At 34.1% G+C, this 27,644-nt stretch overlaps 1 protein-coding gene, 1 long non-coding RNA gene and 1 other non-coding gene across 3 annotated transcripts; all 3 read left to right on the top strand.

Moving 5' to 3' along the window:
- The first annotated feature begins 3,621 nt into the window (after positions 1-3,621).
- Positions 3,622-8,864, top strand: LOC133688649 (glutamate receptor 2.8-like). Its single transcript, XM_062108215.1, has 5 exons — positions 3,622-3,932; positions 5,645-6,927; positions 7,016-7,328; positions 7,456-7,859; positions 8,067-8,864. Exons 1-5 carry the CDS (start codon positions 3,677-3,679, stop codon positions 8,511-8,513), a joined length of 2,703 nt encoding a protein of 900 aa, XP_061964199.1. The 5' UTR covers positions 3,622-3,676; the 3' UTR covers positions 8,514-8,864.
- A 2,811-nt stretch (positions 8,865-11,675) lies between these two features.
- LOC133687995 (uncharacterized) lies at positions 11,676-16,254 on the top strand. Its single transcript, XR_009841071.1, has 6 exons — positions 11,676-11,757; positions 11,860-11,949; positions 12,069-12,132; positions 13,226-13,821; positions 13,938-14,712; positions 14,997-16,254. It is a non-coding gene; the product is annotated as an uncharacterized LOC133687995 (long non-coding RNA).
- An 11,190-nt stretch (positions 16,255-27,444) lies between these two features.
- On the top strand, positions 27,445-27,548 carry LOC133690391 (small nucleolar RNA R71). Its single transcript, XR_009841425.1, has one exon. It is a non-coding gene; the product is annotated as a small nucleolar RNA R71 (small nucleolar RNA).
- The last annotated feature ends 96 nt before the right edge of the window (positions 27,549-27,644 follow it).

Below are 27,644 nucleotides of genomic sequence, written 5' to 3'. Positions count from 1 at the left end.
GAGAGATTAAATGGAGTTTTATAATCAAATTTTTCAAATATCAATCCAAATTTGAATCCTAAAATAAAGTTAAAAATAACATTATAAAAAATTAATAAAGGATTTTGCATTGAAAGATCTATCGAAATTATTATTTTTTAAAAAAATTATTGTCCTAGGATTTTTTTGGGATTGTAGTTGTGGTTTAAAGTATATTTCACTTAGAAATGCATCAAAATGATATATTTTTTATTTTTAAAAAATTATTTTTGAGATTAATATATCAAAACGATTTGAAAATATAAAAAAATATTAATTTTTAACAAAAAAAAAAATTAAACTTTTTAAAAACACGGATTGAACTTTATTTTCAAAGTATCCCTAATGGAAAGTTTATGCGTGTATATGTTATATGTTTAAAAAATAAATACTACGAGGTCACATTAAGGAAGTGGGAAATTCCTATCCAAGTTTTCCCAGAGTAGTGGAACAGTCAAAGACAATCTACTCGGTTAGTGAAGACAAATAATTAATCGCACTTCTTGTCTGTATGTATGATCTGGTCTGTATGTTTGACTGAACTTCTCTTGGATGAGATTAGTCACGTGCTAAACTTTTGATTTTTTTTTCTTGAACACCACCAAATTTTCTTTTCTTTTGCATATTTCTGGTTTTTTTTAAAAAAAAATTATAAATTTTTTATGGTTGAAATTTGGGTATGAAACAAAAATCTCATGTTACGTGCCTTTTAACTAAATTTAAGATGAGTTTGTGGCCAAGTCAACTTCAGAATGGTCCGCAATGGCTGGTAAGTCTGAATTATGGTGTACCTACAGGCAAAATATTACAGCTAATTCTTGTATCTCATGTCGTGGTTATAGATATGCCATAAACTTAATTTTTATTTTATAATCATATCAACGTTATATATTTTCTAAAACAAAAAAAATACATGTTAAAATATTTTGCACCACAAAATTAAACGTCGACAGAGCCAATAATGGTTTTTGTTTTTAACACAGGTACATGCGGTGCCCATTTGGACTTGACAAGTGAAAGATGCATCTGACCTGCCGCTACCGTATGGAAGAAAACAACCTTTTCCTCTCTGCATGTTTGACTCTATCAATCGTATGGACGAAAATGGTTGAATCGTATGGACGAAAATGGCTGAATCGTATGGACGAAAATATATTTTCTAAAATAATACAATTTAATAAAAGTCAAGCTTTTTCAAATATCACAGTCGGAAAGTGTGACTTTTTCAAAATACATAATTTAGTTAGAAGATATTTCTTATTGTTTAATAAAAATGAACAATAAAAATGATTAAGTGAAAAATAATATTGATGCGTCGCTATTTGCAATTATGTCATCATGATATATTCACATATGGTTTTTAAAATGGTTTTTAAATTAATATTTAAAAAAAAAAGAAAAAGGAAAAAAGAAAGAAAGAAAGTATATATTGTACCAACAAATCTCAAAATAAACACGTATGGTCAATTTAATTTGCCTTCCTTGGTATTAACTATAAATTAAAAGAGGAGGAGGTTTTATTGCATTCCTCTTAAAAATCACTATTTATTGAAATAATATTTTATTTTGTTTTTTTAATTAATATTTTTTTATTTAATTTTATTTTTTAATATTATATATTTTTTATTTAGTTACCACACTCTCATGAGATGGATTTTAGATATAACGAGTTAACTTGGTTTGATTGGTTAACTCAGTTGACTCAGATTTTTTTTCTTTTTCTTAATTAGTTCTTTTTTTCCAGTTTCATCTTTTAATATTGATTTGATTGAGAATTAAATTTTATGATTTGTTTTATTTACTTTTCATTAGATTATCCTGATCTCATGAAATGTGAATAATGCTTAATGGATTAACCCGAGTTAACTCAGGTTGTTTTTTTGTGTCTTTTATTTTATTAATTTTTTTTTAATTTTATCATTCAATATTGAATCAATTGGAAATTGAGTTTCATAATCTATTTTGATTTATTTTTTATGAGAATATCTTGGTCTTAAGATCAATGTCACAAGTTTTAATATTTTAACCCCAGTTAAATTAGGTCGTTTTTTTTTATTTTCTTTTTAAGAGGTTATATTGGTCTCATTACCTGCGTCACGAGTCCTTTAACATTGGACTTGCTTTTTACTTGATTGTTCCTGTCTCATGACCCGGGTTGCGGATGACTCTAATTGACTCATTGTTTTCTCTTTTTTTTTAATTGACTTTTTCCTTCCAATTTCATTAATTAATATTGTGTTTAATTGGAAATTAGGTTTCATGATTTTATTTTTGTTTATTTTTTATTAGGTTATCCTAGTCTCATGACTCGGTAATAGTGCTGAACAAGTAACTCGAGTTAACTTGGCTTATTTTTCATATCATTTTTTAATTAACTTTTTTACAAATTTCATCATTCAATATTAAATTCAACAGGGACAATTGAGAATCAAGCTTTATAATTTGTTTTACTTTCTCTCAATGAGGTTATTTCAGTCTCAAGACCAAAGTCGCGGATTTGACAAGTAACCTGAGTTATATCAGGTCATTTTTTTATTTTTTTCTATAAGTTTATCTTAGTCTGATGACCCGGGTTATGGGTTTGATGGATTGACTCATGTTGTTTTTTATGTTATTTTTTTAATTGATTTCTTTTTTAATCTTATCCTTTAATATTGGGCTAGTTAGGGATTAAAATTTGTAATTTGTTTTGATTTGCTTTTCATGGGGTTATCTCGGTCTTATGACCTGGGTTGCAAGTTTGACATGTTAGCCCAGGTCATTTTTTTAGATCCTTTTTAAATTGATTTTTTTTTAAAAATTTCATCTTTCAATATTGAGCTGATTGAAAATTAGACTTAATAATTTATTTTGATTTGCTTGCTATAGGGTTATCATAGTCTCATAACCCGGGTCATGAATTTGACACGTTAACTCGGGTTGTTCAAGGCTAATCCAATATATTATTATTTTACTATTAGAAAAGATATCATCTTGAAATTTTGTTTAGTCAAAATTTGTTTTCACAGGTTGTATGGGTTGTTTTTGGACCACTAAAATCAACCGGGTTATATCAGGTAAACCATCAAACGATTTAATTTTTTTTCTGTTAGGAAAAAAATATTAGTAACATTTAAATATTTTTTTTATGTTCAAGAAAAAATTGATTTCGATCCGCAACATAGCGCGTGCCAATCATCTAGTTGAGTATTATATGTCACATCAATTTTGACTAAAGAGATTACAATTTTATTTTATTTAGTGAATTAGGCTAATATTATTGGTACGCATTTTAAAAATTGTTTATTTATCTTAACCGAAACATAATTTAGTTAGAAGATATTTCTTATTGTTTAATACAAATGAATAAGTGAAAAATGATATTGTTGTGTCACAATTTGCACTTATGTTATTATGATGTATTAATAGGTGATTTTTAAATTAATATTTTTTATATTTAATGTGCTGATATTAGATATTAAAAGAGCTAAAAATACTGTTTTACTATATTTTTAAATAAAAAACAAGGAGTCACTGCCGCGCGAGAAACAGCTAATTTTGACAATTACACAACGTGGTCGTGACAAGCACGTCCAAATAGGAGCTGGCTAAAATTTGCTAATGGCTCCACAAATACTAAGCATACGCATAGTTGCCATCAACAACAATCTTCATCAGAATGGCAAAGCAGAAAAGCTTCTTCTGTTTTCTTTGCTTTCTCTTGGTTATTCTGTGGAGTGAGCAGGTGATAATGGGGAAGGTGATTATACGAGTAGGAGTGGTTCTTGATATGAACTCAGCAGTCGGAAAAACGGCAGAGAGCTGCATATCTGCTGCAGAAACTGATTTTTATGCTAGGAATGCTGATTATCGAACTAGAATCTCTCTCGTCACCAGGGATTCCAAAGGGGATGTCGTGACAGCAGCATCTGCAGGTACCACTTCCCTGAATATTCACACACGAAATCGAACACATGATCACACGACAAAGAGAGAAGTGGCCAGTACTGGCCACTTTTGTCTTGTGTTCTACCTAAAACGCACTGTATATGTAAAGATCATAACAGCAAGTATTCAGATGCTTTATTGATTTTATACTCTCTCTCTCTCTCTCATGGTGATTAAATTAAGCACTAGAATTGATGGTATTTTTCAATGACTTTTTATCCTTTTTATTGTTATTTATATATTTTCAGTAATCTCATATTTAATATATATTTGATGATATGTGAATATTGATATTGCAATTGAATTTATATATATAAAAAAATCTGGAATTAATTATTTTTATATTTTCAATCATGGTTTTTTTATGGCAATATCAAATAGGGTTTTATGTCTAGTTTATTGGATTTTTTTAGTGTGATTCTTTGAATACCCGATGTCGGAAAAAATCAACACCAAAATTACAAGGTATTCATTCCTTTTCAAAACAACGGGATTAAATTATTCTTGGAATACAAAGATTAAAGAGAAAAAGTGGATAGAAACTGTCTCTTTTTCTCTTACAAAACCCCTTGCTGCTCTTTTATATTGAAATGAGAGGCACACGACACAGCTTGTATGTGTGGAGTTTTTTTTTACCGGCAATCAGCTTGTAAGTTTTAATTTGATGGCCACTTATTTTTTACTAAACTCAAACTTCTCTCACAAAAGAAGCTTGATCATCATTTTTTATACATTGTTATTGATATGGATATTTTCAATAATTAAAAACTTTATTTTCTTATCATTTTGAATCCATTAGTATCTAATTTTAATATGTTTTGATCGAGAATAAATAGCATGATACTCACTAAAATGAATTGAATTTTGAATTTCACAGTTCAACTCAAAGTTCTTTTACACTAGACCAAATTCATATAAAAACTTTTTTATCCTTAACAACTATTTATTGTTTTCAGAAAGAGCAAAATATTCAACTTTTTTTTACAACATTAATTGTTATGAAATTGCTTCCTTGCAAAAATCATTAAGTATCTCCATGTGAAGTTTTTGAAATCAACATCACTCGCTATACGTGTATTTGTATATCCATCTAAAACATGTTTATTATTTTCAAAACATAGACTAAAACTAGATGCATTTAAGATACTTAGAATATTTTTTTTTTTAACATATCTCTCATTAGATAACCAAAATTTTTCATTATTTTATGTTAGTAATAATCTTCATGGAGAAATTTGGTGTCAGACAGAAAAGTCAGAATAGCTATGGTGGAACTAAAAAACAACAGTAGCCCTCCCAGCACAACCTAACTTCTGATAGATTAAGGGTAAAAACAGTGTTATCACTATTAATATCCACAATTAAATTAGTTTGTATTCACAGTATCATTCATAGTAAAATTGCAATAACTCTTTTTTTTATTTTTAAAAAAATTGACAAATGTTTTGTTCGAATCAAAGCTTGATTATCATTTTTTATACATTGTTATTGATATGAATATATATTTTCAACAATTAAAGATTTCATTTTCATACCGTTTTGAATCCATTAATATATAATTTTAATGTGCTTTGATCAAGAATTTTGGATATCACGGTTCTATTTGTCATTTTAATAGCAATGTATTTAATATAAAGTTCAATTTCACAATTTAAAATATAGCATATTTTAAATAAAAAACTGACTTTGCAAAATGCAGCACTGGATTTAATGAAAAATGAAGAAGTTGAAGCAATCATAGGGCCTCAAAGATCATCAGAAGCCAAGTTTGTGATAGAGCTTGGAGCCAAAACACAAGTGCCAATTCTCTCCTTTTCAGCTACTAGTCCTGCTCTCACTCCACAAAGCAATTACTTTATCCGGACAGCTCAAAGTGATTCCTCTCAAGTGAAAGCCATTGCCAGCATTGTAAAAACTTATGGTTGGAGGGAAATTGTTCTAATCTATGAAGGCACAGAATATGGCATTGCTTTGGTTCCATATTTGCTAAATGCCTTCCACGCGATTGGTACTCGAGTTCCCTATGAAAGTTGCATTCCATCGTCTTCCAATGACACTGAAATCATGAGCGAGCTCCACAATATAAAGAAAATGCAGGAAAGCGTGTTTCTGGTGCACATGACAGCCTCCAATGGATCCAGACTATTCTTACTCGCCGAAAGCGCAGGAATGATGAGTGAAGGGTATGCATGGCTCGTGACAACAGGATTGTCCACCTTACTAGATCCTGTGGACGCAAAAGTAATGGATTCTATGGAAGGTGTATTAGGTGTAAAGCCATATGTACCAAAATCAATAGAACTTGAAGGTTTCAAATCAAGATGGAAAAAGAATTTCAACTCTGAAAACCTCTTTGGTTTATGGGCATATGATACAGTTTGGGCGATAGCAATGGCAGTGGAGAGGGCTGGCATTGTGCATTCTAGGTTCTTAAAACAAAACGCAAGCAACAGGTCAGTTGATCTTGCGGCTTTGGGAATCTCAGAAATGGGGCCAAGACTCCTGAAGTCCATATTAAACACTACCTTTGATGGCTTGAGCGGAAAGTTCCAGTTGGTTAAGGGTGAGATGGCACCTTTCGCCTTTGAAATATTCAATGTGGTGGGGAGATCAGAGAGGGTTATTGGATATTGGACACAAAAAGGAGGACTTTCTCAGAGCTTGGATAGCAGTAGTAAAATATCACACTCAAATTCCAAAACCAAACTGAAGCAACCAATTTGGCCAGGAGGCACAATACAACAGCCGAAGAAATTGAGGATTGGGGTTCCAGTGAGAAGCGGTTTTAGCGAATTTTTAGAAGTCAAATGGCATCAGCAGAGCAATGAGCCTATTGTTTCAGGCTTCTCTGCAGAGGTTTTCCTTGCAGTGCTTGATATATTACCATTTCCCCTTCCGTATGAATTCATACCCTTTATGAACAAAAGTAGTAGGAAGAGTGCCGGGACTTACGATGATCTTCTTCGGCAAATCAAACTTCAGGTCCCTGTTATGCTACTTAAAATCCATTTTTCTACTTAAAAGCTTAAAAGTTCATAAAAAGAGTGACCTTGTATTGTTTGTCTTTCAGAAATTTGATGCAGTGGTTGGAGATACAACGATAGTGGCTTATCGCTCATCATATGTAGATTTCACCTTGCCTTACTCGGAATCAGGCATAACAATGGTGGTTTTGATGAAACGCGATGAGAGGGATAACATGTGGATTTTCTTGAAGCCACTAAGCCCGAAACTTTGGTTAGTAACTGGACTAGCCTTCTTTGTCACAGGTTTAGTGGTATGGGTGCTCGAACACCGTACGAACAGAGAGTTTAGGGGAACACCAGAGCAACAACTGGGCACAGTTATCTGGTTCTCCTTCTCAACACTGGTCTTTGCACATAGTAATTAACTTCTCTAACTTTCGTGTTTTTGTCTTCTTTACTTTCTTTTCATAATTGATTAGAAGCGCAACTAAAATGAAATTCTAATGTATGAGCATGAATCAATTTTTTTTTTTTGCCGTAATAGGAGAGAGGCCAGAGAACAACCTGACAAGATTTGTCTTGATCATATGGATATTTGTGGTACTTATTATATCTCAGAGTTACACTGCTAGCTTAGCCTCAATGCTAACAGTACAGCGGATGCATCCCGCATTTGTTGATGTCAAAGAGATCAAGAGGAATAATTACTTTGTTGGACACCAGAAAGATTCTTTTGTGAAAGATTTCCTTAAAAAAGAATTACTTTTCAATGACACGATGTTGAGGGAATATAGCAATCCAGAGGAGTATCACGATGCGTTGTCTAATGGTAGTGTGGCTGCTATCTTTGATGAAATTCCCTACGTTAGACGCTTCCTTGACGGCAAGAACCGCTGCTCTAAATTTCAAATGGTAGGACCAACCTATCAAACCGATGGATTTGGCTTTGTGAGTGACTCTCTCTCTCTCTCTCTCTCTCTCTTTCTGAAGTTGTTAGGTTTTAAGTAGAACTCCATGATTATCAGGCTACTTATAATTAAGGCAAAAGTGATTAGCCATTGTTAAGCATGTATTTAACTATTACAGAACTTATGCAGTGAGTAAACTTTCTAATGATCAGCTCGATCTTCTTCTTTCTTTCTTTTTTTATTATAGGCCTTCCCACTTGACTCCCCACTAGTCTCTCATATCTCAAGAGCAATCTTGAATGTCACTGAAGATCATGATAAAATGGAAGCAATTAAGAGGAAAAGCTTTGGTAGGGAAATCACCTGTGAAGATCAAGGAGCTGAAACCTCTTCAGGTGGTCTAAGGTTGTCTAGCTTCGCGGGTCTCTTCCTTGTCTCTGGACTTGCTTCCATATCTTCGCTCCTGATATATATCATCAGGTTCGTTTGCTCAAATTATCCTGCTTCAAACACAATGCATGAAGAACAATCCATGTGGCTGAGAATTCTTGAGGTAGCAAAGCGTTTTGACCAGAAAGATCCCTCCGTCCATCATCTTAGGCGAACTGAATCTAGAGTTCACCCTGTCACAGGTCCTGAAAGTATTGGAGCCTCCCCTGAGACTGGCAACGTGCATGAAATGACTTTCCCTTAACACCAAGGCTCTTCAGAGACTGTTCATGTCTCCAGCCAAATATATGATATGACATTATTTTTATAAGTTAGATAATGGGGTTATGGTGCACCCCATCTTATAAGAAGGCATAGAAGGAGTTTAATCGTCTCTACTTAAGCTTTGCATCAGATCCGAGAAATATTCAGTTAGGGTTATGCACTGATGGATTTTGTCCATTTGACAAGTCTTTAAATACATACTCTTGTTAGCCAGTAATTGTGACTGTTTATAATTTGCTTCCGTGGAAGTGTATGACTAGACCATTTATGTTTTTGGCAATAATGATTCCCGGGCCAAAGAATCCGGGGAAAAAGCTTGATGTTTTCCTAAGACCTTTGATTGATGAGTTAAAGAATTTGTGGTCTGTTGGTGTTGAAATATATGATGTATATAGAAAGGAAAATTTTCAATTAAAGACAGCTTTGATGTGGACCATTAGTGACTTTTCAGCATATGGCATGTTATCGGGTTGGAGTACTTATGACAATCTGTCTTGTCCTTATTGTATGGAGCATAACAAGGCTTTTTAGATTAAAAAATGGAGGAAAATTATATTTTTTGATTGTCATCGACGATTCCTACCCATGGACCACCTATATAGATGTCAATCCGATAAGTTTCTGAAAGGAGTAATTGAAAGGCTCTCTCATTTACCTTGTCCATCTGGTTTGGAAATGTTAAACGAAGTGTCCAAGTTTATTGAGGGACATAATGAAAGTTCATCATATAATGATAAAATTCCTGGCTTTGGTGTTAAACACAATTGGGTGAAGAAGAGCATTTTCTGGGAGCTTCCATATTGGCATACAAATTTGATTCGTCATAATCTTGATGTCATGCATATTGAGAAAAATGTCTTTGACAATATTTTTTATACAGTAATGGATTGTCCTAATAGAAGCAAGGACAATTTAAAGGCTAGGTTGGATATTCAGTTGTATTGTAAGAAACCAAATTTACATTTGCAACAAGATACGAGTGGTCGGGTTTACAAACCTAAGGCACTTATTGTCTACACAAGAAACAACAACAAGAAGTTTTGTCATGGATGAAGGAATTATCATTACCTGATGGTTATGCTTCAAGCATTTCACGATGTGTGAAAGAGGCACAATATAAGGTTTTGGGGATGAAGAGTCATAATTGTCATGTCTTCATTCAAAGACTTCTTCCGACCGCTTTCCGACCTTACTTACCTAAGCCAGTGTGGGAGGCATTAACTGAACTGTCCGTATTTTTTCGAGATATTTGTACAATAAATTTAAATGTCCAACACATGAAGTTAATGCAGATGAATATAATTGAAATAATTTGCAAACTTGAAAGGATTTTTCCTCTATCCTTCTTTGACTCCATGGAACACTTGACGATACATCTACCTTACAAGGTAAAAGTTGGTGGACCTGTTCAATATCGATGGATGTATCCATTTGAACAGTATGTTTTCATACTATGTTAATTTTATTCCCTTACTAAGTGACAGAAATGATATAGTATATGTTTTATTTGAAGAAGAAAGTGACCAATAAAGCTAAATTTGAGGGTTCCATATGTGAAGCATATTTGATTGATGAAATTACTAATTTTGCATCTCATTATTTTGGTGATGACGTGCAAACAATTTGGAATCAAGTTCCACGGAATGATGATGGTGGCCTTAAAAGTCTAGATGAACATCTCTCTATTTTTTCCTATCTAGGAAAAAAATTATCCAAAAGATTTTATAGAAGACAGTTGTCACATGCTGAAATGCAAATTGTGCATAACTATGTGATATTCAATTGTCAAGAACTGAAGCCTTATTTAGAGTAAGTATGAAATATTATTTTGTTCTTAATTTATTATTAACTTTAACATTTTAAAATTTTAGGCATGTCATCAAGAGCTAAAGTCATAATAACTACATGCAAGTGATGTTGAAATTGAAAAATTATGCGAAGAGATCTTTCCAAATTAGTTAAAAAATAATGTAAGTATTTTAATAAAATTAATTTATATTTTATGTCAATTAGTTACTTTAAAAAATTACTAATCTCTTTTAAAAAAATTAATTATGCTAGGTGGAATACCAATCTAACGGAATTGAAAATCAACTCTTTGGACTTATTATGGGCCCTTCAACTTCAGTTAAATGTTATAATGGGTATTATGTGAATGGTTTTAAATTTCATACTCAAAGTTATGGTCATTCTAAAAAGACAATGAATAGTGGAGTTTGTGTGAAAGGAAGTTGCTATGATAATAATGAACGTGATTATTATGGAATGCTTAAAGAAGTTGTTCGACTAAAATATTTGGGGAGTAAGTGCAAGTTATTTATGTTTAAATGTAATTGGTATGATACAAAATGGTGGATTAGAGTGCATCGTTCGAATGATTTGGTTGAAATCAAGCATACATCTCGACTACATGAAAATTAAGATTTTGTGTTAGCACAACAATGTCAACAAGTCTACTATACATATCCACCTGATAATAAATCCTCTGAATGGTGGACAATTATTAAGACAACTGCTAGAAGTTGTTATAATGTTGACATGGGTGAATTTATTGAAGATGCCAACAATGTGAGATCATTTGATGTTGATCAATTAGATGAGATTTCTCAACCATGTCGTGTCCTTCCTACTCAAACACTAAATGATCCAAATATACTTGTTGAATCATCTTATTATGAAGAAATCAGTCAATATGAATTGCTTCAACTTGACATAAATTGGGGAAAATAAGATGAAAAGGTTGCAGAAGAAGAAGAAGAAGCTGATGATGATGATGATGGTGATGATGATGATGATGAGGATGATGGTTGTGGTAGTGGTGGTGATGACGACGATGACATGGTTTTGTGTGATGATGATGACATGGTTAGGAGTGATGATAATAATGAGTAGCACAAGTTAATTATATTTCGTAGTATATGTAATGAATTATCTTTATTAGATGTATGGATGATTTCATATTATTTCTTCATATTACTTAACAAGTTTAGGCTTTCAATGTTATTTCTTTATTATTTTATTCAAGTGTGTGTTATGGATCACATTACATATATTATTTTCATTGACCTTTGAAACCATTTCTAATCTTTCAAGTATCAATCTTTAAATTATGATTTTGATGTTATGGTTTATTTTGTGATTTGTCTTCTTGCTGATAGATGTTGAGGCATGAATGAAAAGGTTCTTCCTACTCAATGTTTTTATTTATAGGAACAAACATTCAGGTAAGCATACTCATAATTTTGATTTCTGCTTAATTAATTATTCAGATTTTTATAATTTTTATTGTTTGTGTTAATTGGCTTTTGACAATTGACTTGATGAAGATTGCAAGGACTATTTTGAGTTCCAAATTACTATCACATGATAAGGAATACTTTGCAAAACTAGTTGTTGATGCAGTTATGAGATTACAGGTGAACATTGATTTTTAATGATAGCTTACCAGCCATTAATTCATATTATAAAAGAGACAGTTCACTACTTATTGCCACTGTTTTCGCATTTCTAACAGCACTTGGCCACCATACTGCAGCCAAGATTTTAAAAGGTTTGCAGCCACTGTTTTCGTATTGGAGGATAAAGTTCTTCATAACCAGGTATGTCAATGGATGGAATCAGGCATGTGTATGATAAATGTGCAAAGCAAAATTATTAGAATATTAGAATATGAAAATACCATTGCTAGCTATGATGGGATCAGTTTCTTTTGTTAACATTTTTTTTGGTACATTGAAAATATTAGAATTATGTATTGATGTCTGTGAAAATACAATTGCTATGATGGGATCAGTTTCTTTTGCTTTAGATGCTTCGGTACTTGTGAAAATACCATTGCTATTATGTATAATTTCCTCCACGCTATGTAAGGTTTTTTTCAACCTGGCGAATCAAATACACTGTTTAAGGTCTTGATGCTATTTATATATTTATTTTTGTTACAATAATTACTTTATTTGAAGTATAATATTTTTGGAAGTGATGGCTATTAAATGGACAATCCATACTGATTTTGAAAGAGGATTTATAGGTGCTGAGGTTTGTTTCTTGTTTTTGGATTCACCATTTTCAAAACTGCTGAAAAAGGAATACTTCCATGGATTTCTAATGCAAGCAAACAAAAAAAATGCTAAAAAATGTAGAAGCACAAACAGGTTCTCGTTCTAATTAGCAACTGTCAAATTGTTTATTACGCTATCCCCAATCGAAGTGTCATAAGGATGTCCTTCAACCATTCAGTTTGAATTGCTAAATTTTAAAAATCATAAACTGGATATTGTTTGTAATGAAGCTGCATTTACAAAAATACATCTCAGAATTGGACTTGAGGATTTTTTTGATAAAGTTAGTTTAAAAAAATTTGATCACCAGTAATTGAAAAACATGTATTTGAATGGGAAAAAAAAATAATGAGATTTAACAGTTTGTTTTCATTTTAGTTATGGCACTCTTGAAAAAATATCTGTGAATTTTTTTTTCCTGATGCTTTAACTATAAGCTTATTTATTGTTATGCTATAGCTATTGACCTTACTGGAAGCAATTACTCTCACTTTTATTCTCTTACTTTGTTTTCATTCTAGTTGCACACAAACTCCATCAACACATTCTCATGATACTCTTTGAAACTAAGATTTTTGGTTATGAATAACTTTATCATATGATAATGCATATTTTTTTTTTTGGTTTTTAGCATGTCTCGACGAGGATTCATATTAGATTCTAGGAGTGACAGGTCCACTTCATCCAAATCATTTCAAACTCCATCAAGGCGTAATAACAAAGGATCCACATTTCATCAACCTGTGTATCAGAACTCAAATGAGTATTATATACCTACTTTGGGGAGTACACATCCTCCTCAACATGATTATGGAAGGGTTGAAGCATATCAATATTATGAGGGCTTTCGCTTCTAAGATTTGCTTCAAATTCAAGGAGGTTTCTCTCGAGATAACCAACTTGTTTATGGAGGACATAATTCATATAAGAGTTATGAGAGAGTTATGAAAGAGTTGATGGTGATGGTGATGATGGTGATACTGATAATGATGCGAACATTAGAGATGAATATGAGGGAGACAATAGTAATGAGAGAGGTGTATGTGATGAGAGAGCTGGTAGTAATGAGAGAGGTGTATGTGATGAGGATCAAGATGGCGTTCCATCAAACCATGGTTTAACCTCTTCTCCATACAATTATGATCGAAGTGTTAAAAGAAAGGGTTTTGACACACCAATAAATCCAATTACAAGAAAAAAAGAGCTTTGTTTGTATGGAACAACAGAGTAAGTTGAAACTTTTAAAAACTAACTTATTAATGTTATATTTTCAGGTATGAAAAAAATTACTTATTATTGTGTAATTATTTGTTTAATAAAAGTTTGTTATTATATTTTTTCAGGTTCAATAACGCATCGTGTAAACGTGCAATCGGAGATATTTTGAGGTCCAATTTTAAAGGAGCATGGCACTCTTGGGAAAAAATAGATTCATTGTGCAGGGATGAACTCTTTAAAGAGTTTAAGGTAAGAACCAACACTAATTGTCATATTCTTTTCAGTTTTGATCACTTTAATGTAGCATTATGAAAATTATCAACTGAATAGCTAGAGAAGTGTGCTGGTAATTGCCTTGTTATTTGTAACCATAAATATGCATCTCAGCTCCATATAGGTACTGTAGTAGGGACTGATTTGTGTTATAATTTGTTCTTTTTTCTTGTTTACTCTTTAATATCATTTAATTTCTTTAGTTATTACATCATCTTGCAAATTCTGAACAAGATAACACAATATGATTAATCATTTCCATTCTTTTAAATTTTGTGCACTCTTTTTACTTAGTAGAAAAAATATTCCTTTCTTGAGGAAGATGAGTCGATTGTTCGTAATATTTGGGAAGATAAGGCTAGGATAGCTTTGAATCAACAATTGACATGAGCTCGTAAGAAAGCCATATCAAAAGGAAACACTACAAATATTATAGATTGCCTTGATAAAGGTCCTGCTTGGATGAACAATGACGACTGGAATCAAATGATCAAAGATGTTTGGTTTACCCTTGAATTTCAAAGGAGGTCGGAATCTGCTAGGAGGAATCGATTAACCAAAACAGATGGCAAAATAAGCACTCATTCTGGCGGAACAATGTCATTTGCATCATATCGAGCTAACATGGTAAGAATTTTATTTTTTTATGCTTAAGATAATGAATTAAAATTTTTATATTTATCTTTTATAATATTTATTAATCTTGAAAGCAAGATGAAGCTGGTGAAAAAGAACATCCATGGGATGATGTCTTTTCAGCTTTGCATCAAAGTACTAAGCAGTCTGGTAACTTCATCGACAACAAGTCTAAAAAAGTGGTTGTATGTATTTTTATTTGATTATTTATTTATATAACTTAAGTATTATTTAACCTTCAAATGAATTTATTATTGCATGTATTTTATTTGTAGGAAAATTATAAAAAGGAGATGATTTCAAATTAAGTATGGAACTAATCAGGAAAATCATCCTTCATTTGATGAAGCAGCTTGGTGTGTGGCTTCAAGAGGAGTTACAAAGGGTAGGGTATATGGTGCACCTCGTATGCCAAAATCTATAGTTAGTACAAGCTCTTCATCACATTCCTACTTAGTGGAGTCATCATATCCTAGTTCATCGTATCGAGCATTGCAAAAGGAGATAAAGAATAAAGAAGAGGAGATAAAGAAAAAAGATGATTTTATTTTTGAAATGAAACGGCAGATGAATTCCATAAAGAATATCTTATGAACAATCTTGGATACCATGGTGGGACATCAAATATTGGCCAAGGTATGCCACCACTTTTGGCCAAATTATCCTGACATTGCTATCGCCCAAACTGTATCATATGCCCATAAACCAAAGAGGTTTTCAGAGTTGAAATTCTTTTTCCATCTTGATTTGAAACCTTCAAGTTCTATTGATTTTGGTACATATGGCTTTACACCTAATACACCTTCCATAGAATCCATTACTTTTGCGTCCACAGGATCTAGTAAGGTGGACAATCCTGTTGTCACGAGCCATGCATACCCTTCACTCATCATTCCTGCGCTTTCGGCGAGTAAGAATAGTCTGGATCCATTGGAGGCTGTCATGTGCACCAGAAACACGCTTTCCTGCATTTTCTTTATTTTGTGGAGCTCGCTCATGATTTCAGTGTCATCGGAAGACGATGGAAAGCAACTTTCATAGGGAACTCGAGTACCAATCGCGTGGAAGGCATTTAGCAAATATGGAACCAAAGCAATGCCATATTCTGTGCCTTCATAGATTAGAACAATTTTCCTCCAACGATAAGTTTCGACAATGCTGGCAATGACTTTCACTTGAGAGGAATCACTTTGAGCTGTCGGGATAAAGTAATTGCATTGAACTGAAGTGAGAGCAGGACTAGTAGCTGAAAAGGAGAGAATTGGCACATGTGTCTTGGCTCCAAGCTCTATCACAAACTTGGCTTCTGATGATCTTTGAGGCCCTATGATTGCTTCAACTTCTTCGTTTGTCATTAAATTCAGTGCTGCATTTTGTAAAGTCAGTTTTTTATTTAAAATATGCTATATTTTAAATTGTAAAATTGAACTTTATTTCTAGCGATAGCATGGCATGATATTAAGTGTGGGCATGATTCGACAAAACATTTTTCAATTTTTTTTTTTAAAAAAGAGTTATAGCAAATTTACTGTGAATGATAATGTGGATACAAACTAATTTAAATGTGGATATTAACAGGGATAACATTGTTTTTTCCCTTAATCTATCTGAAGTTAGGCTGTGCTAGGAGGGCTATTGTGGTTTTTTAGTTCCACCATGGCTATTCTGACTTTTAATTTGTTTAATTAATTATTTATAGATATTTTAAAAGTTGTAGAATATATATAACCAACATAAATTAATATTAAAAATGACTTTATCACCAATAAAAAATGGAATAAAAATAATATTCATATTATAAAAATTTAGTTAAATTAAATTGCATTAATGCAAATAAGTCGATATACAATAAAAAGAAACAACAAAAGACTTCCACATGGATTGTTCTTCATTCATTGTGTTTGAACTAGGATAATTTGAGCGAAGGAACCTGATGATATATATCAGGAGCGAAGATATGGAAGCAAGTCCAGAGATAAGGAAGAGGCCCGCGAAGCTAGACAACCTTAGACCACCTGAAGAGGTTTCAGCTCCTTGATCTTCACAGGTGATTTCCCTACCAAAGCTTTTCGTCTTAATTTCTTCCATTTTATCATGATCTTCAGTGACATTCAAGATTGCTCTTGAGATATGAGAGACTAATGGGGAGTTAAGTGGGAAGGCCTATAATGAAAAAAAGAAGAAGAAAATAGATCGAGCTGATTAGAAAGTTTACTTACTGCTCAAGTTCTGGTGTCCAACAAAGTAACTATTCCTCTTGATCTCTGTGACATCAACAAATGCGGGATGCATCCGCTGTACTGTTAGCATTGAGGCTACGCTAGCAGTGTAACTCTGAGCTATAATAAGTACCACAAATATCCATATGATCAAGACAAATCTTGTCAGGTTGTTCTCTGGCCTCTCCCCTATTACGGCAAAAAAAAAAAAAAAAAAAAAATGATTCATGCTCATACATTAGAATTTCATTTTAGTTGCGCTTCTAATCAATTATGAAAAGAAAGTAAAGAAGATAAAAACACGAAAGTTAGAGAAGTTAATTACTATGTGCAAAGACCAGTGTTGAGAAGGAGAACCAGATAACTGTGCCCAGTTGTTGCTCTGGTGTCCCCTAAACTCTCTGTTTGTACGGTGTTCGAGCACCCATACCACTAAACCCGTGACAAAGAAGGCTAGTCCAGTTACTAACCAAAGTTTCGGGCTTAGTGGCTTCAAGAAAATCCACATGTTATCCCTCTCATCGCGTTTCATCAAAATCACCATTGTTATGCCTGATTCTGAGTAAGGCAAGGTGAAATCTACATATGATGAGCGATAAGCCACTATCGTTGTATCTCCAACCACTGCATCAAATTTCTGAAAGACAAACAAGACAAGGTCACTCTTTTTATGAACTTAATTTCAAGCTTTTTACTACAGCAAATTAGAATAGAAAAATGGATTTTAAGTAGCATAACAGGGACCTGATGTTCGATTTGCCGAAGAAGATCATCGTAAGTACCGGCACTCTTCCTACTACTTTCGTTCATAAAGGGTATGAATTCATACGGAAGGGGAAATGGTAATATATCAAGCACTGCAAAGAAAACCACTGCAGAGAAGCCTGTAACATTCTGCTCATTGCTCTGCTGATCCCATTTGACTTTTATAAATTCGCTAAAACCGCTTCTCACTGGAACCCCAATCCTCAATTTCTTCGGCTGTTGTATTGTGCCTCCTGGCCAAATTGGTTGCTTCAGTTTGGTTTTGGAATTTGAGTGTGATATTTTACTACTGCTATCCAAGCTCTGAGAAAGTCCTCCTTTTTGTGTCCAATATCCAATAACCCTCTCTGATCTCCCCACCAGATTGAATATTTCAAAGGCGAAAGGTGCCATCTCACCCTTAACCAACTGGAACTTTCCGCTCAAGCCATCTGTCAAGGTTCCTTCGCTCAAATTATCCTGCTTCAAACACAATGCATGAAGAACAATCCATGTGGCTGAGAATTCTTGAGGTAGCAAAGCGTTTTGACCAGAAAGATCCCTCCGTCCATCATCTTAGGCGAACTGAATCTAGAGTTCACCCTGTCACAGGTCCTGAAAGTATTGGAGCCTCACCTGAGACTGGCAACGTGCATGAAATGACTTCCAATGAAGGAGCCGAAGATGTTGGAGAAAATCAAAACCATAACAATCTTACCTCGGGGAATAGTGGTCCAAATTTTATTGCCTCCAATGCAGATACTGTTGCCCCTAACACTCCGGAAAGAAACCGAGCTTCACCTGATACTGCCTATGCGCATGAAATGACTTCCGATGAAGGAGCCGAAGTTGTTGTTGGGGATCAAAACCGCGGGAATCCTACCTAAGTGAACAGTGGTACAAATACTAACACAATGTAGCCCACAATAACCAGCTGTACATGAATAATGGTGAGCCACCATCCATTCACCAATGCTGATTGAAAGTTAACATATGATGTCCTTGTTGTATATATTATGTTTATGGCAATCAGGGCATTGAGGAATTCACAGCTACTTCATGACTAGGATTTTTTTTTTCTATTTGAAATACAAACCATGATTTAAATACAGCATTACTCTTTTTTTAAAATATATATATATATATATATATATATATATATTTGTATGTATGTATGTATGTATATGTACACACACACACCTCAAATACAAACCATAAGAGGTCATTTGAAATTGCATTTCAAACAGATTTTTTAAAAAAAATAATTTTTTTTATGTTTTGGATTTTTTGACATGTTGATGTCAAAATAATTTTTTTAAAATAAAAATATTATTTTGATGTATTTTTAAATAAAATATACTTTAAAAGTAATTGCTACCACATTTACAAATATCCTATAAGTAACACGAGCTTATGATGTTTTATATATACTTGAAGCGCAAAGCACTTCAAATGCTAGACTTCAATCTTCAGTGATCATAAGTTGATTGTCATTTTGGTGGTTAAGGATGGTGATTTTACAATCAACAACACAACAGTAATAGACTAATGGTATACTTTCTTTGTCATCCTAGTTTGTAGAGAAACTTGAATGTTTGCTTGTCCTCAAGCAAAAAGGAAACCATGAAAGCACAGGGCTAAAATCTCATGATAAGTTCAACTTTCACATTTAAATGGCTCCCTTGTGCAACATTCACTTCTTGACTTAGCTCATAGACAATATTAGATAACGGAAAACTAAGCATTCCTACTCTCTATGCAGACCGTTGTACAAACTTCTAACTCATCCATGTGTTTCATGTGTTTAGCATCTTTGAACCGTGCGCAGTCATTCTGTCATTACCTGTTTTCACTCATACAAACAAGGTAGCCAACTTTTGGAGCAACAACACACTTTCACTTGTCTTTTGACAAGGGTGATTTTTTTAATTTTTTTTTAAAATTTATCACTTGTCTTTTGACGCGAATATAAATATTTATGATGAATGCACTCGGTTACCTAACAGGTCATAAGCTTAAAATGCATTTGCATACTTATATTTTAAGCTGCCGTTTGATGTAAAAGTAAACATTTGTGATGAATACTCATAGTTACTAAGCAACTCAAAACATTGGAGTAGATACACATCATATACTTATTCATTCACTTTCATACTCATTATCACTCTTTGTTTTAATATTTTGCTCAAAGGGTAATAATAAGAAAGAAACAACACACTTATCTTTTATGCATAACTACACAATTCATATGACTTTGCTAGAAAAGTGTACTTTAATAATTCCAAAGAAAATAGTCATGCTTAATCCAACTTTATAAGATATTTTGCTCTAAGCCAAGGAATATCATGGATACATCATGAAGCACCTAAAAATATCAAAGTTGGTCTTAAATGCATATCACTTTTCACCCTCTGTTTTCATAGTCCCAGTACATATGCAGTGTCTTTCATAGTCAAAGTATGCAATGTCTCTCCAAAACTTAAATATCACATTGTCCTCAATGGAAAAACAAAGAATAGAAAGGCTTACGAATACTTCCTTTTGACTATGTGGGTGGGAGTTTGTCGTTGCTCCTGGTTATTTGCTTGTATGTTCCATCCCTGCACAACTCAATAAAATGAATAAGGTTTTTTTTTTTTCTATGGGTTGCCTCCCAATTAGCACTTAGTTATAGTCATTAGCTTGACTTTTCCATTTTGCTAAGATGAAGTGAGAGGGATATCATCCCTTTTTCCAATTAACTCCTCATTCCTATAATGCTTCAGACGCTGCCCATTCACTGTGAATGTTCCCTTTTCATCATGAGTGACCTCTACTGCTCCATCAGGAAATGGTCCTGACCACCGTGATTTAAGTTTACCAAGAAAAAAGTGAAGCCATGAATTGAAGAGTAATACCTATTGACCAGGGACAAACTCCTTGCTTACAATGTGTTTGTTATGCCATGCCTTGGTTCTTTCCTTATATATCTTGGCATTCTTATAGGACTCATTACGAAATTCATCCATTGAAAGTAGTTTTCTTTTGGAAAGTGAAATCCAGGAAAGTCAATTATTTTCTGATGTTTGGTAGTGTAATGGAAAATAAGTTGAAAAACAATTTCCAGTGTTTGGTTATGTCATGGAAAATGAGCTGGAAAATAAGTTTTTAATGTTTTATTTTTCTCAAGTTTATTAAAATAATAAGGAACAAATCTTAAAAATTAAAAAGTAGAATAAAAATGAAATTGAAAAAAAAATATAATTTCATAAATTATCTCAAATAAAATAAATAATAATCAAAATAATAGAGATCAAATTTAAAAAAAAATGAAAGATGAAGAAATTAAAATAATAATAATTAACATTTCATAAATTATTTCAAATAAAATAAGTAACAATCAAAAGAATGAGAACCAAATTTGATACATAAAAAATTTCAATAACAAAATGATAAGGGAAAAGCAAATAACAATTATAAAAATGAGGACCCAAGTTAATATAAAATTAAATTTTAAGAGATGAAATTAAAAAATAAATATTCAAAACAAAATATATATAGCAATCAAAAGTTTGAGGATCAAATTTGATATAATCAACAAATAATATGACATTTCTAAATTTTTCACAACTTCCGGAAAGTGTTTTCCGCCCAAATTTTCCAGGAAAACACTTTCTTAGAAACCAAGCCAAATTTTCCTTTGACTGAAAAGTGTTTTCCATTGACCAACTTTCCTAATAGCAAACAAACACATGAAAGTTTGGAAAGTGGTTTTCCAGAAAGTGAATTCTGGGAAACAAACATAGCCTAAGTTGCAGAATTCTTTTCTCACCTGCAACCTATAGATCCATGTTCAGTTGTTTCATTGCCCAGTATGCCTTATGCTCTAATTCAACAGAAAGATGACATGCTTTCCCAAAAACTAATCGATATGGAGACATTCCCAATGGTGTTTTGAATGCTGTTTGATATGCCCACAATGCATCATCTAGCTTTCTTGCCCAATCTTTACTAGAATTACTTACTGTTTTCTCTAAGATTTGCTTCACCTCTCTATTTGATACCTCTGTTTGGCTATTTGTCTGAGGATGATAAGCGTGTCTGACTCCATACTTAGATAGCAGTGCTTCAAACAGCTTGTTGCAAAAATGAGTTCCTTCATCACTGATGATGGCTCTTGGAGTACCAAATCTAGTAAAGATGCTCTTCCGTAGAAAATTAAGCACCACCTTGCCATCATTTGTAGGCATTGCAATTATCTCTATCCACTTTGATACATAATCCACTGCTAAGAGAATGTATTTGTTGTTATAGGATGAAGGAAAAGGTCTCATGAAATCGATGCCCTAAACGTCAAATAATTCCACTTCTAGGATATTCTGCAGTGGCATTTCATTTCGTCGAGATATATTCCCAGTATGCTGACATCTATCACAAGCAATAACAAAAGCATGAGTATCTTTAAACATAGTGGGCTAATAAAAACTAGACTGCAGAACTTTAGCTGCAATGCATTGCGCTCCAAAGTGCCCCCAATATTCAAGTGTGTGGCAGTGCTTCAGTATGTTTGTCATTTCCTCTTCTTGAACGCACCTCCTGATGACTAATCTGCATACTAGGGAATGAAACTGTTAGTGGAAACTACTAAGATTCTTTCATCAGGAAAGCTTTCATTTATAACCGTGAATTTAGGCTACAGTTACTGTGTCAATTATAGTTGTGAAAGATGATCTGCCACCACGTTCTCAGTCCCTTTTTTATCTTTAATTTCTACATCAAATTCTTGCAGTAATAGGATCCAACGGATGAGTCTAGGCTTGGCATCTTTCTTAGACACTAGGTGTCTAATTGCAGCATTATCAATATACACCAGCACCTTGTTTCCCATTAGGTAAGGCCGAAACTTATCAAACGCATAGACCACAACAAGCAACTCTTTCTCGGTTGTGGCATAATTGAGCTGGGCATCATTGAGTGTTCTGCTGGCATAGTATATGGTGTGAAACACATTATTTTTCCGCTGCCCCAATACTGCTCTAATTGCATAATCACTTGCATCACATATCAGCTCAAATGGTTTCTCCCAATTCGGTGCAATTACAATAGGAGCTGTCGCTAACTTCTCTTTCGACAACATAAAGGCTGTCTTGCATTCCTCATCAAACTGAAACTTTGTGTCTTTTAGCAGCAGACTGCATAGCAGTTTGGATATTTTAGAGAAGTCTTTGATGAACCTCCTATAAAATCCAGCATGACCAAGAAAACTACTAACCCCTTTTATTGTAGTTGGCGGCAGAAGCTTGTCTATTGCCTCAATTTTAGCTCTGTCTATCTCTATTCCTTTTTCTGAAATCCAGTGCCCCAACACTATACCTTCCTTTACCATTGTCATAACCTAATTTTTGAACAAATAATAAAAATTAAATATAGTTGACAATAGGGTTAAGACAACAAATTTTAAAGTTTAGGGATGTAATTTGAGAGTTATTTGATCAATTTTGAAAGAATTAAAAGTTAAAGATTTAATTAAGGGTTAAATTGGACAATCCACAAATTAAGGACTGTTTTGTAAACAGTGTACCAATGTAGGGATTTAATTGAAATTAATCAAAAGGGGGCAAAATTAAAAGAAATTTTTAATTGTTTAGGGGTCCAATTGCCGAATTTCCAAAGTTCAGGGGTCAAATTGAAAACTCCCGTTTTCCAGCCAAAACGACACCGTTGCTAAGGAACAGCCGTGCGTCTTCTCCATCCCGATTCAGCAGGGGAGCTTCCGATTCAGCAGGGGAGCTGATAATCTGCAACAAATCTCATCTTGGACCACGTCTCTTGCCGATAATCTGCAAAGACAAGACAGGTTGCAGGGCTAGCTTCTCTATAAAAGGGAGAAGAAAACCCAGAACCATGGACGAAGAGAAAAACCCAGAAAAACAAAGAAACCAACCCAGAAACAGAGCAACTCACAGCACCCGACAGCAACAAAAAAAACCAGAAAAACAGAGCAATTAACCCAGAGAAAAACAGAGCAAACAAAACAAAACCAAAAAAAGAAAATACGGAGAAGAACAAAAACATCAGCCCAGATTTCGTCCCTGCAAGAAACAAGTTTTCGTCAAAAAAAATATACACAGAAAAGGAGAGAAAGGCAGAGGATCACGGATCAACCCTATTTTCGTCCCTGCAAGAAACCAATTGATCACCGAACCATTGGTTATTGACAGAAAGCAATCGAACCAACACCGGCGTTGCAACCTTCCTCAGCATCGCCAGAAACAGAAAGCAGCCGAATCAAAGCAGCCACACCAGCGTTGCAGCCTTCTCCAATCGCCAGAAACAGGTGCGCCCGTTTCCATTTTTTTTTTTTCTCTTCGGTATTCAAATAACGTTTGAACAATGCGAAGGTAATTTAATTACCTTCGCACTGTTGATGCACGCGTGAAATTGTTTCACGCGTGCATCTGTTTTTTAGCAGGTCACTGGCTTGGGCCAGTGACCCGGGCTGGACCCGCCAGCCCAGCCCATGTAGGCTGAGCTGGGCCCAGTCTAAAAATATAAATAAAAAAATAAAAATATATAATAAAAGTATGTCTGTATAAATAAAAAATAAATATGAATTTATTGTTTTTATTTATTGACGCCAGAGTCATAATAAAAATATTAATTCAAATTTATTTTATTGTATTTTATTTAATTACATAAAAATAAAAAATATGCATGCAAAAATAAAATCAAATAAAGTAAGTTTATTGATTTATTCACTGACGCCAGAGTCAGGAATAAAGATATTGATGTAAATTTATTTTATTTTATTGTATTTTACTTTTATTTAGTTACATAAAAAATGTGTATGCGTAAAAAATAAATTTATTTGAGTTGTTTATTCACTGACGCCAGAGTCAGGAATAAAAAATACGGATTTAAATTTATTTTATAGCTACGTACTATTTATCAACGCCAGAGTTGGAAATATCTATAGTTAAATATTCACTGGCGCTAGAGTCAGGAATATTACATGCAAACCATCATAGCATAAACCAACAAAATGTTAGCAATTTATGACAAAACCAGCAATGCAGCCTGCCTCAGGCAGGACGTTTAAGGGGTGATAATATCTTCCCTTTTACGTAGCCAGTCCCGTACCATAGAATCTCTGCTGACCAGTCAGGATTCTTAGTAACCATAATACTAGGTGGCGACTCCTTAAAACAAACCATTCCCCATCAAAGAATAGGATGCCAGAAATCTGTTCTTTTCCAAAGATTTAATTTTTAAAGCCGCCGTGATGTCGGGTGCGACAACCATGAAGTGACATTTTTCCCAGTTCAATATCAAGTTTTTCTTTTCACAACGATCTAAAACCAACGCCAACTTTGTAAAGCAGTCATCGAAAGAAGTTCCAAATACAGAAAAGTCATCCATGAAGACCTCAATGATCTGCTCCACCATATATGAAAAGATAGCCATCATGCACCTCTGAAAGGCAGCCGATGCATTACACCACCCAAAAGGCATTCTTTTGAAAGCAAAAGTACCATAAAGGTAGGTGAAAGTGGTCTTCTCTTGGTCCTTAGGTGTGATGGCTATTTGGTTGTATCCTGAATAACCATCTCGGAAACAGTAGTATTAAAGCCCAGCTAACCTGTCCAGCATCTGATCAATGAATGGTAGGGGGAAGTGATCTTTGCGAGTTGCTTTGTTGAGCTTTTGATAATCCATGCAAATCCTCCATCCAGTTTCCGGTCTAGTAGGTATCAATTTGTTATCTGCATCCCTTACCACTGGCATTCCTCCTTTCTTTGGCACAACTTGAACTGGGCTCACCCATAAGCTGTTAGAGATTGGATAAATAACACCAGCATCTAACCATTTCAGAACTTCTTTTCGAATTACATCTTTCTTGGTCGGGTTAAGCCTTCTCTGATGTTCTACTGTTGGCTTGACTTCATCCTCTAACAGAATTTTATGCATGCAAATAGAGGGATTGATGCCTTTGATATCTGTTAATACCTACCCGATAGCTGCCTTATGTTTTCTCAACACCCTCAACAATTTTTCTTCCTCTGTTTTGGATAGCTTTGCAGAGACTATCACAGGATAGGTGGAAGCTTCTCCAAGATATGCATACCGAAGGTGCTCTGGCAAAGGTTGCAATTCCAGAACCAACGCTTGTTCACTGGTTGATTTTATTTTTGGTGGTGCTTGTCCCGAATCTTCAAAGTATCTTCTATGGTTAGGTTCAAAAGAGTCCATCCAACATGTATATTATGTTATCTCAGCATCCTCTTCCAGTACATTATTTACCAAACATGCTTCCAATGGGTCAGTTGGAAGCTTGACTTTGTCATTAATTAAGGAGTCCACCACTTGAATGCTGAAGCAGCTCTCCCCCATATCTGGCTATTTGATGGCTTTGAACACATTGAAAATCACCTCCTCTTCATTCACCCTTAACCGTAGCTCCCCTTTCTTCACATCAATTAATGCACCTCCAGTGGCCAAGAATGGCTGGCCAAGCAAGATAGGAATCTCATTATCCTCCTCTATATCCAGTATGATGAAGTCTGCTGGAAAGATGAACTTACCCACTTTCACCAGTACATCTTCAATTATTTCTCTTGGATGATTCAGTGACCTGTCAGCTAGCTGCAGTGTTACTGTGGTTGGCCTTGCTTCACCTTAAGTTTAGGAGGCAATTTCTTCTACAAAATGGCATTGCATTTCTCAGTAAGAGCAACAGTCTCATATTCCTCTAGCTTTCTTTTGTTTGAGAGGATGTCCTTCATAAATTTCACATAGCTTGGCATTTGTTCAAGAGCATCTGCAAAAGGAATGTTAATCTGCAGTTTTTTAAACACATCAAGAAATTTAGAAAATTGCTTATCAAGTTTATTCTTCTTGAGTCACTGTGGAAATGGAATTCTCTGCATAATTTCTTGCGTTGGTTCTGGCAGAGGATCAGATTTTTTCATATTCTGAAGTGGTTTGGCCACTTGCTCCTCTTCTTTTCCTACACTCTTGTTTTCAGCAGTCTGCTCCACTTCTTTTCCACTTCTTAAGGTTATGGCCTTGCATTGCTCTTTAGGATTAATTTCAGTTGTGCTTGGTAGATTTCCTTGTTGTCTACCCGTGAGCATGTTGGCTAACTGACCAACTTGAACCTCCAAATTTCGAATTGAAGCTGCTTGGTTCTGCAAATTGGTATTTGTTTTAGTCATGAATCTGCTGGTGTTGTTTGCTAATTGTGTCATAGATTCTTCAAGTTTTGATTTCTCTTTCATGTGCTTACTTGAAGATGGCATGACTAGATTCTTCATGACAATTTGATTGTTCCATGAGAAATTAGGATGATTTCTCTAGCTGGGATTATATGTTGCACTGTAGGGGTTGTTCTGTCGGCTGTAGTTTGACACAAAAGGAGCATGTTCTGCTTGAGAGAATGGGTTCTCAACCTAACACTCTTCACTTGTGTGATTTCCATGGCAAAATCACACGTTGTATGGATGGCATTTTCTGTCAGTTGAGTGGCTTTCAGTTGTTGAGTAAGTGAATGGACTTGAGTTGTTAATGTCGTGATTGCATCAATTTCATGCACCCCAACAGTCTTCTTCTGTATGCTTCTTTCATTTGGCACTGGTAATTGTTCATGGCCATTTCTTCCAATAAGTTGTAAGCATCATCCTGTGACTTACTCATAAAAGCTCCTCCTGAAGCTGCATCAATTAGTGTTCTTGTGGAGGCATTCAATCCATTGTAAAAATTCTACACCTATATCCACTTTGGCAGTCCATGGTGTGGGCATCGCCTGAGCAAATCCTTGTATCTCTCCCATGCCTCATATTGTGGTTCACTCTCAAGTTGGGCAAAATTAGATATCTCAATGCGCATTTTTGCTGTCTTGGCTGGTAGGAAAAATTTAGCAAGGAATTTATGAGCTAAATCTTCCCAGCTGATAACTAAGTCTGCAGGCATGGAGTTTAATCA

The sequence above is a fragment of the Populus nigra genome, chromosome 3 (genome assembly GCF_951802175.1).
Source record: "Populus nigra chromosome 3, ddPopNigr1.1, whole genome shotgun sequence".
Lineage (NCBI taxonomy): Eukaryota > Viridiplantae > Streptophyta > Magnoliopsida > Malpighiales > Salicaceae > Populus > Populus nigra.
The sequence above is the reverse complement of the archived record's forward strand: the minus strand, read 5'-3'. Positions and strand labels throughout refer to the sequence as shown.

Bases quoted from the DNA above. Each gene is read 5' to 3' on its own strand.
- LOC133688649 (XM_062108215.1), top strand. From the start codon at position 3,677: ATGGCAAAGCAGAAAAGCTTCTTCTGTTTTCTTTGCTTTCTCTTGGTT. The intron at 3,933-5,644 runs GTACCACTTCCC...TGCAAAATGCAG, and splicing joins CGTGACAGCAGCATCTGCAG to CACTGGATTTAATGAAAAAT. The intron at 7,329-7,455 runs GTAATTAACTTC...TTGCCGTAATAG, and splicing joins AACACTGGTCTTTGCACATA to GAGAGAGGCCAGAGAACAAC.